This window comes from Crocodylus porosus, unplaced genomic scaffold (assembly GCF_001723895.1).
Source record: "Crocodylus porosus isolate Cpor-Errol unplaced genomic scaffold, CroPor_comp1, whole genome shotgun sequence".
Classification (NCBI taxonomy): domain Eukaryota; kingdom Metazoa; phylum Chordata; order Crocodylia; family Crocodylidae; genus Crocodylus; species Crocodylus porosus.
In genome coordinates this window covers 270,472-284,747 of record NW_017728936.1, presented here as the reverse complement: position 1 = coordinate 284,747, position 14,276 = coordinate 270,472, and the positions used below count along the sequence as shown (strand labels likewise).

Genomic DNA, 14,276 nt, shown 5'->3' with positions numbered 1-14,276 from the left:
GGTCCACGGGTCATATTTTGCCCACCTCTGGGTTAAATGCATGCTGTCACAGCCAGATTAACCCAGCCAGAAGCCAGGCATCCAGGAAAAGTCTATGACCCTCCCCCCACCAGTCCTAACCAGCCTGTTAAATTTGGTGTGGAAGCAGCAGGGATGTGCCTAGGACATCAGCACCCTGCCAGGTGCTGGGTCCTGATCCTGGGCACTCCCATAATGGAAACATGACTGACTCTAGGCAGAGCATTTAGGGAGGCTGTGATCTGCAGAAACAGGTGAAACAGGGCTCTTGGAGTCTGAGCAAGAAGTCACATACCCAAAATTCAGATCTGTGAAGAGGGTTCCCTGCCTGTGCTTAATAGTACCCATAGCACCCAGTCCCAGGCAAACTCCCACCATGCGCATGCATCGTCTGTCCCCAGCACTCACCAAAGAGCAAGGTGAAGGCCAAAGCTAGGCAGCAGAGCCGTGAGCTGGAGAGTGGGTTCCCAGCCATGTCCTCAGACACTGTTATCTGGGCAGTCCAAGCCGAAACTGTGCAGGAGGTATGTGCTGTTTACCTTTTTGCTCAGGCAACGCAAACACCTGGCGTGAGGCTCTGACTCATGCAAGCTGAGGCCACCACTGATACCGGACTATGCAACAGTGACAGCAGAAAGGCCTCGGGGTCTTCATGGAGGGGCCAGCCCTCCCCATTCACAGGAGCAACCCCTGCCCCTCCACAACTCCCCCTGGCACAGTCAAGGGGAAGGCTTCAGCACCGACAGGAGGCTGGGTAGCAGGGGAACAGGGTGTGGGGCAGAGGTGGGCTTTTCACAGGAAGGCCTTGGGATGAAGATTGTGGTCGTTTCATCCCAGAGACTGGCACAAGCTTCAGGAGATGCTCCACCTGGCTTTTGCTAATGCACTGTGGGGGGAAGTTAATCTGTAACAGGGCTCCAGAAATAGATGCTGCAGCTTCTTAGACCCCACCAGTACAAACAGCACCACTGAGATAAGTCATGAAAAAAGCTGTACAGGAACAGGTTTCATCAACATGACACAGCGGCCCTGTGATGTTTGGCCTCCAAGTCAGGGGAGCTTTTTCAATGCAGCTGAGATCAGCCTGGTCAAGGTAGAAATCTTGGGGCTATAAATAACATTTGGGCATCCTATCACTACAGCTGTAGATCCCCAAATTTAGGCTAAACATAGTAGGGTATAAGTAGTACTGAAATACCTGCTGGGGATACAAACAACAGACTCTTCTGCCAGGCTGTGGAGCAGGCGCCTAGTGATGCCTGCCAGGATGGAGGTATTTGTTTGGAGTCCCAGGGCTATGATTTGGGACTGTGATTCCCTGGAGCTGTGAGGGGTCAAGTCCTGGCCGTGCTCGGGAAGAACGCGCAGGGTTCCCTGTGCCCAATCTAGTCTAGAAAAGTGGATGGGGCCAGCCCAGGGATGTAGGCTAGGGTGTTTATCAGGGCAAGGGCTTTAGTCATTTGTCTATTCTGCTCCTGACTCTAGTTTGGCATCAGCTTTGGAAGCCAGGAGAAAGCCCTGAATCCTTGAAAGCATCAGGATTTAGCAGGGGACAATCAAACACGATGCCCAAATGCTCCATGGTAGGGACTCAACAGAGCCAAGTTGGGATGAGGGTGTGACTCAGTAATGAAGCACTGATGCCAGTCAGCAAGGTCTTACGTCCTCTGGACCAGGCAAATGGTGTTCGCCGGCTCAGAAACTTGAACAAGCCTCCCTGAGAACGCTGGCCTGGGGCTGGGAGCTGGCAACAGGAGTTTGAAAGCTTGGCTGAATGTACAACAGGAAGGCAAAGAGGTTCATTGGCATTAAAACATTGTTTTTTGGTTTTTCAGAAAAAATAAAGAAAACCAGACACTTACATTGTGTCTTACTCTATTTTCCTTGCACTGTCCCTTGAAGGCCAAATCCCCCATGTTCAGCACTGCAGGGTGCAGTTGCTTTGTGGCAGTTTTGCATCTCTGGGGACTCCATGTGCTCTGCCATGAGGAGCCAGAGGCATTCATGGTTCCTCTCCCTCCACAGGACTGGACTGGGTCAGGTCTGACGCAGAGCAAGTATACTGAGGGCAATTATTAAGATCCACCCTGGATGTGATTCCAGAGAATTATAATAATAACTAACTGTTAGTTCAACCCAGGAGTGTCCAGAGTGGTGGTGTTGAACTCACAACATATCAACTTCCACTTCTGTATTTTCTTAAAGCCCCAAATCTTCTATCTAGAAAAACCTGGACATGAACATTTCAAGAAGCCTTGCATCTTCCTGGCTTCACCCCCTGTACTCATGCTAGTGCTCAGTTCGGTCGCACAGCAGCAGGAGCTACAAACATGACCCGGTCCTAGTGCTCAGCATGCATGCATCAACAGGCCATGGGAGCCAGCAACAGGAGAGCAATGCATTCTGGGCATGTTCATTACCTCCAAAGGTGTGAGGAGCAGCCGGCAGCTGGTTCTTTAACCACCCCTGTAATTCTCACAAATTAAAGTTGTTGGTTTTGGCCACTAGGTGCAAGGCTTTTCACCAAGTCAAAAGGATTTTGCCCACTGATATATAAAATGTTTCCTGATATATCGGGGTTGATCAGATGTAACGTTCAAAAGTTCCCATGTTACTGGCAGATTGAGAAATGTTACCACATGCAGTGTGGGACCTTGTTTTGCTCAACAAAAGTGGAACTTAAAACTTGGTGATTTTGTACAAGCCTGAAGCAGACATGGGTGTGAGGAGATTCACGACTAAAAATCACTTGGGTAAACCAGGAATTCTCCTGGTGCTTTGCAAGTGCTGGGAGTCCTAGTCCTGCCTCCGGCAGGCCGATATGGAGAAGAAACTGGGCAGGAGGGACAACCCAGTACAGAAGTCATGAGAGAGGGTGTTGGGTAAATAAGGAGCCCAGCGAAGTGGTCTTTGAAGGAAGGAGTCAAACAAGGGAGGAAGAAAGAGCTAAAAGCTGTGAGTCAGACTGAAAGAGCCCAAGTGATATAAGCCTGATGGGTTGTATCTCTAATACCGGTTCAGCTTCACTGCTATTGCCTGGAACAGTTCCTGTCTCCACTGCCTTTCAAGAGGACAGTTTTAGTTTTTGTGATGCCCTGTCTTTGACCCAGCTTATCAAATCTATCAACTTGTGTGTGTGGTGGGTCACAACCTGCTGGCCTTCAAACCACATGATAAGCTCCATGGACTGGGTGACATTTTCAGCCACAAGTGTTACTTGATCTTGACTGTCATCCCACCTTAAGAGCTGATGATGCTTAAGCATGCACTGCGTGCTGGATGTGATTTCTAGCTCCTTGCTCACAAACTGCTGGTAGTGCTGCATATGTTTGGAGAGGTAACAGCTTGTGTTGAACCACAATTCTACCTTGTGAGCACAGGCTCTGGTGGCAGCAGCATATATGAATCCTCAAGTTAACTGGCAACAGACTCCCTGTACCAGACCTTGCAGCCTGCCTGGATAATGCTTGAAGGCTTTCTTGAGGGTGGACACCAGCCTATACACCTCAGGGAACTGCATGCACCAGACGTCACTAAAGACAGAATGTGTGCATTGCAGGTGACGTGAACTGCATTGGGCAGTATTCCTTGGAGCACGTCTGAGAGCCTTGTGCACGTCCGAGAGGACTGGTGAGATCTTGTTGAATTCTAAGCCGTAGCTGACAATTACCTTCACTATGTCTTGACACATGGTAGAAAACCTGACAGATGTGAAGTGGACCAGCTCTGTTTGAAAGATAGGCAGGTCCCGGTCTGTCCAGTGCCCGCCCCCCCCAGCATAACTATGTGCTACACATTTTATTTATCTATCTTGAGGGTCAGTGCTTCATCAGCCACAATGGACAAGGATTCATACTCCGCTAGTGCAGACTTTGTGGACTGTACATGCAAAGCAATCACCACAGTGAGATGGTTTTGGTGCAAATTGTTGGCCCACAGAAAACTGCCAGCATCTGGGATGTTTTTATTCTGGTAGTCCTTTAACTTTGGGTGATCAAGTTTCTCCAATGGGATGTTTGCCACTGTGAAAGCTGCCATGAAGGAAAATGCTGCCTCTCACCTTGCCAGGTTGCTTTCTGTGGTAGTTTTTAAAGAACAAGGACACAGTCAGTTGCTTCTTGCTCTGATCTTCAGCCTCTGCAGAAGTCTATGAGTTCATGTGAGCCATGGACTCTAAGTGTTGATCTATACTGGTTTTCCTTGACACAACCAGTCAGATTGCAGGCATTACAGTCTGCCTCCATCGGCATGCAAGGTCCCTGCAATCCTGCACAGTCCAGTGCTGAAAAGTATTTGGCTTTCTTGGAGGATTTCTTCTCAGTCTTCATGCTGAATCTTTCTCAGGCTGCAGCATGCACACTCTACCAGCAAAGCCAAAACCCTCTTGCTTCCCTGACTGGCTCCTGGACCGAGCCTACGGCCCCAGGCTCAGCCTTGGATTTACTTTCTCTTCGCCACCTGCCTTCCCACCCTTCCCCCCACACCCCATATTTCAGGACTGCAGTGCTTCCTACACTTTCCTTTGATTGCTGGTAAGTTTTTTTTTGCAGTGAGCCCACTATTTTTCACAGAGCCTGCCTGATTTGGCTTTGTCCACAAAAAATACACGATGGTGATTTTTGGTAGATCCCCACCAATATCTCCTTATGCGGAAGTCCGTGGACCAATCCACATCTCATTAGGCTGCAGGCAGAAGCATGATCAGGGCTACGTGTGCCTCCTGAGGCTGAAGGGGGTGACGACTGTCCACAGGAAGAGCCTGGAAGTGCTAGTGGCATGCCTGGAAGTGCCAACGGTGCTTCTTGGGAGGCACCAGTGCTCTCAGGGGGTGCGTGTGCACCCCCTACACATCACCTGTAGAACCCTGGCACGGACTGATCAGTGGGCCAAATAAGTGATGTCAAGTTGGTTCACAGACCACACCTGGTCTGTGGCCAGAGCTTGGAAATTTGGTGGTGGACAAGTGGTAGCTATGTTAATTGCCACTGCTGTCCCACCACCAAACTTCTGACCCTATGGGGAGTGCTGTGGGCTGGATGACAGTGCCTACAGGCCAGAGGTTGAGCACTTTTTTAAGCTCAAGGCTGTCTTTATAACTTTTCTGAATTTCACATGACCCCAGTTGAGAATTGCTGAGCTACAATCTAAACTCAGAAAAGATCTAGGCACCTAAAGTGGGACTGAAGCAGAATTTAGGCATAGAAATCCAATCCACGGATTGCATGCTGAAAATATCTGAACTCCACTGGCACCTCAGTTTTTGACTTTCAAGTTCCTCAGATGATAAAAACTCCTTTTTGTGTGTGTCCAGCAGCACCGCAGTCTTGGAGGGACCAAGCATCTTGGTGCCTCACATCTCTACTGAGCAGGATCCTTAAAGTACATGTTCCTCCACCTCCCTCTCCCCTGACTTGGAGCACATGCTCATCCAGCTCTACACAGAGCTCAGTACAGGCAGCTGCTCTCTCTTAATATGTGGTAGGGGAAGGGTAATGCCTTGTGAAATCAGGTGCCTGCCCTATGCTAGTCATGTGGCTCAACCCCTGGAACAGCATCAAAGGGAGTGATGAGCAATGCCTTTCTCCTACCCCAGCAGTGGCCTATAACTTGGTGGATGAGGCTTTCTTTAGGGAGGGAGATGTGGGTGGCTAGTCAAGGTGATGATGGCTTTAGTCAGGCATAACTGGGGGGTACTGTGCCCAGGGTGGCGGTAGCATAAGCTGCAGAGGCCAGGGGCTCCGTGCTGACCAGCGAGATGTCATCTCCTTTTTTGCCATCAATATATATGTCAAGAGGCCAGGTGTACCAGGAAGTGACATCTGCCCTGGGCAGTAACAAACCTTCAGCTGCTCCTGCACTGTGGGCTGCTTCTCTTTTCCCCCTGCTGCCAGAACCAGTGCAGGAAAGTTGTGTGGTGGGAGGGGAAAGGGGAATGAAGGTCAGGAGGGTGAGCATCTTCCACTTGGGTCCCATTGAGAACCTAGGCCTTCATTCCTGCTGCTACTCCTGCTAACCCTTCCCCTACAAATGCTCTGGTTGGGCACAGAACCACAAGGCTATGATGTAGTTTGTTCATATTTGTCTTGCACAGGGCTGGGAGAGGCATGCTGATAACATGGGGCATGCTACCCATGGCAACTCCCGTCATGAGGTTTGCATAGTTTTGCCTGCCTGCCAGGCACCAGTGGGTGGCAGTGGTAAAGGTCTTGAGCTGTGCCTGTTTTCAGCCTGCTCTGGAATGCACCTAACTTAGCTCCCATTTAAGTATAAAAAACAAATATTTTAATGACCACTTATGAAAAATATTACATTTTAAAATTGTACATAAAAATAATCTCTCAGCGCCTTCCCCATCCCACCCAGCAGAAGAATCTGGCTGACATCTAAAAATAGCCAGCACAAGAACAACCAGAGGGAGACTATCTGGGTGGGAAAAGCAGTTAGTAGCTATGGGGATAAAATTATTTCCTACCCAAAAAAGCAAAATACACAAGGTTTAAGGAGTCCATTAAATAAACAAATATAATCATTAGCATAATATGAATTAAAACGCTAAAGGTATCCTTAAAAGAGCAATGGTTAGACTGTTGGACTACAAGGTTACTCTAGAACATTTTGCTTGGGTTAGTAGCACAAGCTCATGACCCTCTCCTAGTGGGAAGACAGAGAGGCCTTGTTACCCCTCAGGCAGGGCACAACTTTGGTTGTTGGGGGCTTGGGCTCTTTGCAAAGTGCAGTTCTCCACAGTGCTGAGGAAGGAGTGTACAAATCCTAGGTGAGCTGCTGCCCTGTCCCCAATACCTGTTGCAGGCAGGGCACAGACTGGAGGATTCAGGTAGTGAGAGAATTAAAGCAGCTAGAGTACTCAAGCAATTGGGGGTGCATGGGTGAAGAGAAGGGCTGTATACCAGCTTTACCAGGCAGAGGGTGGGATTCACGGCAGCTACCATCACCAGACACTATCACAGTGATGCCCCTTCATAACAGCTCTAGCTAGCAGGCATGATGCAGTTAGGCCCAGTGCCTTAATCTGGTTAGTGATGGGGATGAAGACTGTACTGTAGGGGAATCTGTACTGTAATGTTTCTCCCCCAGCAAACAGACTCCCAGCACTATATGGCTGCTCAGAGCCAGGCTTGGACAGGTTCCCTCCTAGCCAGAAGCTCCACTTGGGCCCAACTCCACTCACAAGCCTGCTCTCTGCACTGGGTGTGAGCACAATTTGCTAGCAGTGGGTAACAGACAAAATGGCACCATGGGGAGCAGGGGTCATATCTTGGAGTTCACAAAGGCTGAAACTGAATAAAATAAAAATAAAAAGCTGAATAAAAAGCTTGGATACCATGGTAGCTATTGGCCAAGCAGTTCCCAATTTCTACCCCATGTCCCCAACTCAGCACTATCAAGACCATTTTTCAAGCCCTTTGGCCACAGCCTCTCCCAAGAAGCCAAAATAGCTGCTGCCCAAAGCAAGGGAAATAACCACACGCACACCAGCCATATTTCTTCAATAAATAAACTCTTCCACCGGAGGAGGGAATGAGGTGGGCCCTAGTGCTAAGGCAACAGCATAGGGAGGGAGTAGGGGGTGGGGAGGAGTTTTTGGGGAGAGGAGTGCTGTGTGTGAGGCTGCAGGGGTATTTGCTGTGTCCAGAGGGTGTCTAAGGCAGCCTGTTCCTTGGGAATTTCTGCACAGAAATGCCATGTAAACTGCTCCCCTCACACCTCTCATATATGCATGAGCATGGAGCAGGAAGCAAGTGGCTTTGCCCTTCTGTTTCCCCAACTGTCCACTTTGGTAAGGATAAATGGCCACTTTCAGACCCTTTTCTCTGTGCAGAGGGTGCACAAGCTGTTGGATGCTTACACCAGTGACCCTGCATGGCTCTGGGCCAGCACCATGACTGGCACTGCACCCATTCTGGCAAGGGTGGAGGTGGTAAGCCCTTGAGGCACAGCAGGCTCTTGCTGGGGGGGCTGTAGCTGAGGTCCATTTGTCCTGTGGAGAGCATTTCTGTTGCTTGGCACAATGTTCTGGTAATGGTTGCCATTCATCACAGGGGGGAAATAGAGAGGCAGGGACTGGCTGGATAAGCTGGGAGTGGGTGTTAGAGTTCCACTCCTTACGGTGGTGTATTGGGGCTTGTAGGCCACAGTGCTGCCAGCAGCAGTGATGATGGAGGCTGTGTCTGAGACAGGCTTGGATATGTATAATTTGTGGTCCCGAGCTGTGTTCACTGAAGACAAGGTACCATTTTTGGAGACAGTGTCTGAACCAGAACCTTTAGCCCAAGAAAGTGTCTTTGGAGCAACAGCATCTTCCCTGGAATGGAAAACAGAAGCCGTCAGTACAAGGAGCCAGAACAGGGGAGAACATGGTCTCTGCCCATTTACACACATTATTGCCAACCAGGGGAGGAACCGGGCACTCCTAGAAATTGAACATGGGACTTTTACACTTTAGACTGTTTGAATGGGCTGTTCCATGAACCAGCCCCTGCAGATGGGCAGGATAAAATGGCTGGCAACCACTGGATCTGGGGATCCTGAGTATGTGCTGCCTTTATATGCTCCCTCACTCCCCATCAACAGAACGATACAGCTGGCAAGTCAAAGCACTTGAAAGCAGGAAATGCCAGAACAAAGTCTAAATATGCAACATAGATGTTAGCCTCTACAGCACAGGCACCTTCCACTCGAGCTGGCAAAGCTATTTGTAGCAGCAGTGGCCTGTTATCTTCTATGGACACTAGGCAGTATGCAAGGATAAGATCCCAACTTTGCCTGAAGACTTCACAGCTGTTTGCTGGCACCAGAATAAAGACTCAGGATTTTGGTTTCTTCCATCATGTGTGTTCTTGTGGTTATAGGCCCTTCAATTCCCTGCCCCTTCAGCTTCTGTCCACTCCCCCTTCTCTACCTTCCCCAGCTCAACCTCGTTGCCCTACTTTCTCTCCTGTTTCTTCCCTTCCCCTTTGCATTTACAGGTAGGAGCAGTGGAGATTGAACATGCTCACTGTGGACAGAAACTCTGGAGATTTGAGCTGTTAAACTCAGAGAGGTCTGCATGAGCATGTGTAGGCTGAGATTTTTTACAGGCGTTTAACTTAGCCAAATTTGGGCCCTGGCCGGACTTCAGGTCCACACTGTAAGATGCAGAGGCACAAAACCAGCAAGATAAGCATTTCTTTAGCAGCAACAAAACAAAATTTTCTCTTAAGCTGTTTGCCCCAAATGGCTGAAACATCTTCACTGACATTTTTGAGAAAGCATTTAACCTTGGCCAGCCACCAGCAGGGAAAGCTTCAGCCCAAAACATTACATTTTGACAAAATTCAACCAATATCGTATGGCAGGTTCAGCTTATGAAGTTGGTGGGCAACCTTAGTTCTGGCCTTTGCTACTAGCTACACTGTTAGGTCCAAGCAAAACCATCAACCAGCCTCCAAGTTGTCATGAGGGGTGTATTTGATTTGTCTTCATGTTCTTTGACCAAACCGATCATGCTTCCAAGTTTTCCTCCTCAATTAGAGATCCAGAGATCATTTTTAAATGGAAGTTGAGAGTCTCACAGTCGTGTGATTCCAGGAACTGGGGCCTTATCACACACACCAAATACCACAAGGTTTGTAAAGAGGGGACAACAGCCTCAGAGACAATGGTACATTTGTGCCCTGGTAACTTTCCATTTAGTTATGCACTCAGGTTTCCAATCCAGACAGCTACAAGTATGCAGGTCCCTGACAAGCTGATGGAGAACAGAAGCAGCAATAGCCTACATAGTGTTTGGGAAGTCTCCCCAGGGGTTTTTCTAACAGATGGTATAAACAACACAGATTCTCACTTGATCTCATTGGCCATTTCCTCCTGTGTATTTTTCTTTTTCTTTCGGCACACGAAAAATTGCAGAATGCATACAGTGATTAAGCCAATTCCAATGAGACACCCCACGACAGCTCCAGCGATCACAGCTGCATTGTTGTCTGCAGAAAATCAGAACAGAGTTTACAGAGGACAGCAGGCCAGGGTCAGAGCAATACAAAGCCTCAGGAAGCTGGACACAGCTAGCCTGACCAGCTTCTCCAGGGTGAAGCTGAGCTTCTCACACTTGTCTTGGAATAAGGTAGAAGGGGATGTGGTAGAGAAAGCCCATTGATTAGGTTGTGGGGGCTTCCCATGACACAGGAATCCCCCTCCACCCCCACCCCTGCCAGATCCAACCTTCCTTTGTTGCTGGATAAGGAACCTGCAGCAATCTTCACCTTGCTGCTAACGCTAATCCCTAATTTCCCTCCAGTCAGTACGTTCCAGTTATGCTGCAACATTACAGAGCAGCGAATGCAGCCCCTCACATCAAATCAGGCTAATTCCTTCACTGTTTTCTGGACCCCTTCCTCCAGCGCCTTAAATCGTCCTTTAGATGATGCCTGTGCACTCCAGCCCAGGAGTGGAGACCCCACCACACCGGGAGACCCCACCACTCACATGAGTTCACCTCCAGGGTTATGTTGCACTTGGAGACACCAGCGTTGTTTTTTGCTGTGCAGACATATGTTCCAGACATCTCTCTTGAAAGATTTTTCAACATGAGGTTCCCACTTATGGGGTCTGCAAAATTCATAAGACAAGACCCTCATGAGCCCGTGTCCCAGCTGCATGGCATTCCATTCTGGTCACCCATGGGTGTGCTAGAATTCCCCACCACCACAGTAGTCAAGCCAACCTCCAAGCATTGGCATATGGTCATTTCCCATGGCACCTCACCACCTTCTGATGCTTGTTTTCAATGATCCCGCAAAGTGCCTGACCTGAACAGAAGCCTTTGCTTGTACAGGGCCCCTCTGAAGTCAGTGGATCTCCCAAACAACTCTGCAGTCTGACTGTTTAGTGCTGGTCTGCAGTGGAAGAGGGCACAGGTTCACAGTAATGGGTGGTGCTAGGACAGGCACCGAGGACCTGGAGGAGTTTGATTTCTAAGACATGGGCACAAGCCATGGCTAAAGGATAGGCTGGGAACTTGAAGCAGCAGTCTGGGAAAGAGCATCCCTAAAGGAGCAGAATAAAGGCTGTGGTACATGGTAGTTGTGGCAACAGCAAAGCATGCTTGCGAGTAGAGGGGCAAAAGGATGTACAGTCGTCTGGCTTAACAATTTCCTTCCTTGCTTGTGTGCGACAGGGGTCAGGGCATTGGAAGGAGGCAATCTGTGATAGCTCATTGTACAGCTGCTTATACATGAAGTCTGGCTGGTGTTCGTTTGGCCCTGAGCTTGTAATCAGCACCTTTAGAAAGGATAGTTCAAACAGGGAGCATGCTGGGTCCCTTCCAAAAGCACATGTGGGTTCTGGATAGAGAGAGAGAGATCTTTTCTTCAATGGTGAGGCATTATGTTGTTTGCCAAATGCCTACATAATATGGTATGGTTGTAGGAGAAGCAAAAAGGAAAAGAGCACAATTTAATCATGTCACAGCAACCTCTCAGCAGATAAACTGCTCAACTGACAGAAGGGCCCAGCAACCCTGGTGTGTTACATAATCATAGATTCATAGAACGTGAGGGTTGGAAGGGACCTTGGGAGGTCACCAGTCCAACCCCCACTATATTATCCCAGCCAAAGCTTTGTCTAGCCAAGTCTTAAAAACCTCCAAGGACAGAGATTCCACCACTTCTCTGGGTAACCTGTTCCAGTGCTTTACTACCCTCCTAGTGAGAAAGTTTTTCCTCGCTAGGAGGGTAGTAAACCCTCAGCTTCCCTTGCTGCAACTTCAGACCATATTGCCTTGTTCTGTCATCTGCCACCATTGAGAACAGTCCAGCTCCATCCTCTTTCGAACCATCCCTCAGGTAGTTGGAGGCTGTTATTAAATCCCCTCCCAGTCTTCTCTTCTCCAGACTAAATAAGCCCTGTTTCCTCAGCCTCACCTCACAAGTCACTGAACCATTTTCATTGTCCTCTGCTGAACGCTCTCAAACTTGTCCACATTATTTCTGTAGTGGGGGTCCCAAAACTGGACACACTACTCCAGATGTGGCCTCACCAGTGCCAAATAGAGGGGAACAGTCATTTCCCTTGGCCTGCTGGCAATGTTTCTAATATGAAGCCCAGTATGCCACTAGCCTCTTTTGCAATGAGGGCACACTGTTGGCTCATATTCAGCTTATTGTTCACTGTAACCCCTAGGTCCTTTTCTGCAGAGCTACTGCCCAGCCAGTCAGCACCAGTGCATGGGAGTGTTCCATCCTGAGTGCAGGACTTACTATTTGACTTTAACGAACTTCATGAGATTCTTTTGGTTCAATCCTACAATATGTCAAGGTCTCTCTGGATCCTCACCCTACCCTCCTGTGCATCTACAGCTTCAACCAGCTTCATGTCATCTGCATCATTTATGAAGATATTGAATAAAACAGGCCCCAGAAACTCCAGAAACTTCCTGGATTGCCTGTGCACTGCTGTATTGTCCTCCCAGCAGATGTCAGGGTGATTGCAGTCCCTCATGAGAAACAGGACCTGTGATCAGGAATTTCTACTACCTGTTGGAAGAAAGCCTCATCCACCTCATCTTCCTGGTTTGGTGGTCTATAGCAGACACCCACAATGACCTTGCCCTTGTTGCTCTCTCTCTGACCCAGTGCCAGATACTCTTAACAGGCCTATCTCCAGTTTCATACTAGAGGTCTGAGCAATCATACAGCTCTTTTACACGAAGCACAACTCCTCCTCTTCTCCCTACCAGTCCTTCCTGAACAGTTTATAGCCATCCAGGACAGTGCTCCAGCCATGCGAGCTCCCACCTAGTCTCTGTTACTCCAATCACATCGCAGTTCCATGACTGGGTGAGGACTTCCAATTCTTCCCGCTTGTCTCCTATGCTTTGTGTATTCATGTACAGACACCTGAGGTAATTAGCTGTATGCCTTACTTTCTCAAGAAGGAGGCCCTGTTTCCTGCTCTTGCTTGTGCTTCTTCCAGGTCACCTACTTCCTCACTTAGCTTGGGGCTTTGGTCTCCATCCCCTGGCAAACCTAATTTAAAAGTCCTCCTCACTATGTTCACAAGCCTGGAAGGGACCTCGGAAGATCATCGGGTCCAGCCCCCCGCACCAGGCAGGAAAAATGACAGGTGAGGTCAGGTGACCCCAGAAACATGACTGTCCAGTCTCCTTTTGAACATTTCCAGGGTAGGTGACTGCACAACTTTTGGAGGGAGCTTATTCCATAGTCTGGACACCCTGACTGTGAAGTTTTTTCCTAATGTTGAGCCTGAAACAGTCTTCCAGGAGTTTGTGGCCATTACTCCTGCTTTTCCCCAAGGGCGCCCTGGTGAACGGCTGTTAACTGATCCCCTGATGTAGTGGTAAGCTGCTACCAAATCCCCTCTCTCTCAGCCTTCTCTTTTTCAGGCTGAAGAGTCCCAGGTCCCTCAGCCTTTCCTCGTATGGCTTGTCATGCAAGCGTCTGCTCATACGGGTGGGCCCTTCTCCGGACTCTCTCAAGTTTTATCATGTCCTTGTTAAATTGCAGTGCCCAGAACTGGATGCAGTACTCCAGTTGGGGTCTCACCAATGCTGAGTTGAGCAGAAGAATCACCTCCTTGGTCTTGTTGGAAATGCATCGATTGATGCATGCCAGAGTATTATTTGCCCTGCTGGCAACAGAGTCACACTGCTGGCTCATATTCATGCTGTGGTCTATTTCATTTGTAGTGCTAATCAGGTTAGCATGCCAAGCCTGTAGTTGTACAGGCGATTGCTGGTCCCTAGGTGGGGTACTTTACATTTCTCAATGTTGAACTTCATCTGGTTCTGACTTGCCCAGCTTGCTAGACTTAGTAGGGCTGTGCGAGGCTTCGGACAGAGCTTTGGATCCGGAGAAGTTTCGGACGGTTCGGGGTCCAAGGCAGCATCTCCAGGTTGAAGTGTCGCCTCGTTCAGCTTTCCGAAGCGGTTCAGAGCTGCCTCGGAGATCCAGCCATAGGGTATAATGGGGAAAACAATAAAATATCTATAGCTTTGTTGTTTTTTGTCCGATTAAATAAAATTTTCAGGGGTGGTAGACTCTGCAAAGAGAATGAAGCCTACCAAATTTCAAGAAGATCGGTGCAGGGGTTTGGGGGGAACTGCACCCCAAGTTCTCGAAAGCAAAACTCATGTCACATCTAGGCATTACAACATAGCCGGGCAAAAACTGCAGGGGTGGTAGGTCCTGCCAAGTTTCAAGATCAGTGCAGGGGTTTGGCGGGGGGGAGGTGGGGAGAGA

At 48.9% G+C, this 14,276-nt stretch overlaps 1 protein-coding gene across 1 annotated transcript in view; it reads right to left on the bottom strand.

The window, feature by feature from the left end:
• Nucleotides 1–7,642: 7,642 nt before the first annotated feature.
• ESAM (endothelial cell adhesion molecule) overlaps nt 7,643–14,276 on the bottom strand; it is a 20,418-nt gene continuing 13,784 nt past the window's right edge. The window contains exons 4-6 of the mRNA XM_019546933.1: nt 10,504–10,626; nt 9,863–10,001; nt 7,643–8,341 (exon numbers count right to left, since the gene is read on the bottom strand). Of these exons, the coding sequence (XP_019402478.1) occupies nt 7,882–8,341; nt 9,863–10,001; nt 10,504–10,626 (722 nt within the window). The 3' untranslated portion in view covers nt 7,643–7,881. The remainder of the gene's footprint in view (nt 8,342–9,862; nt 10,002–10,503; nt 10,627–14,276) is intronic.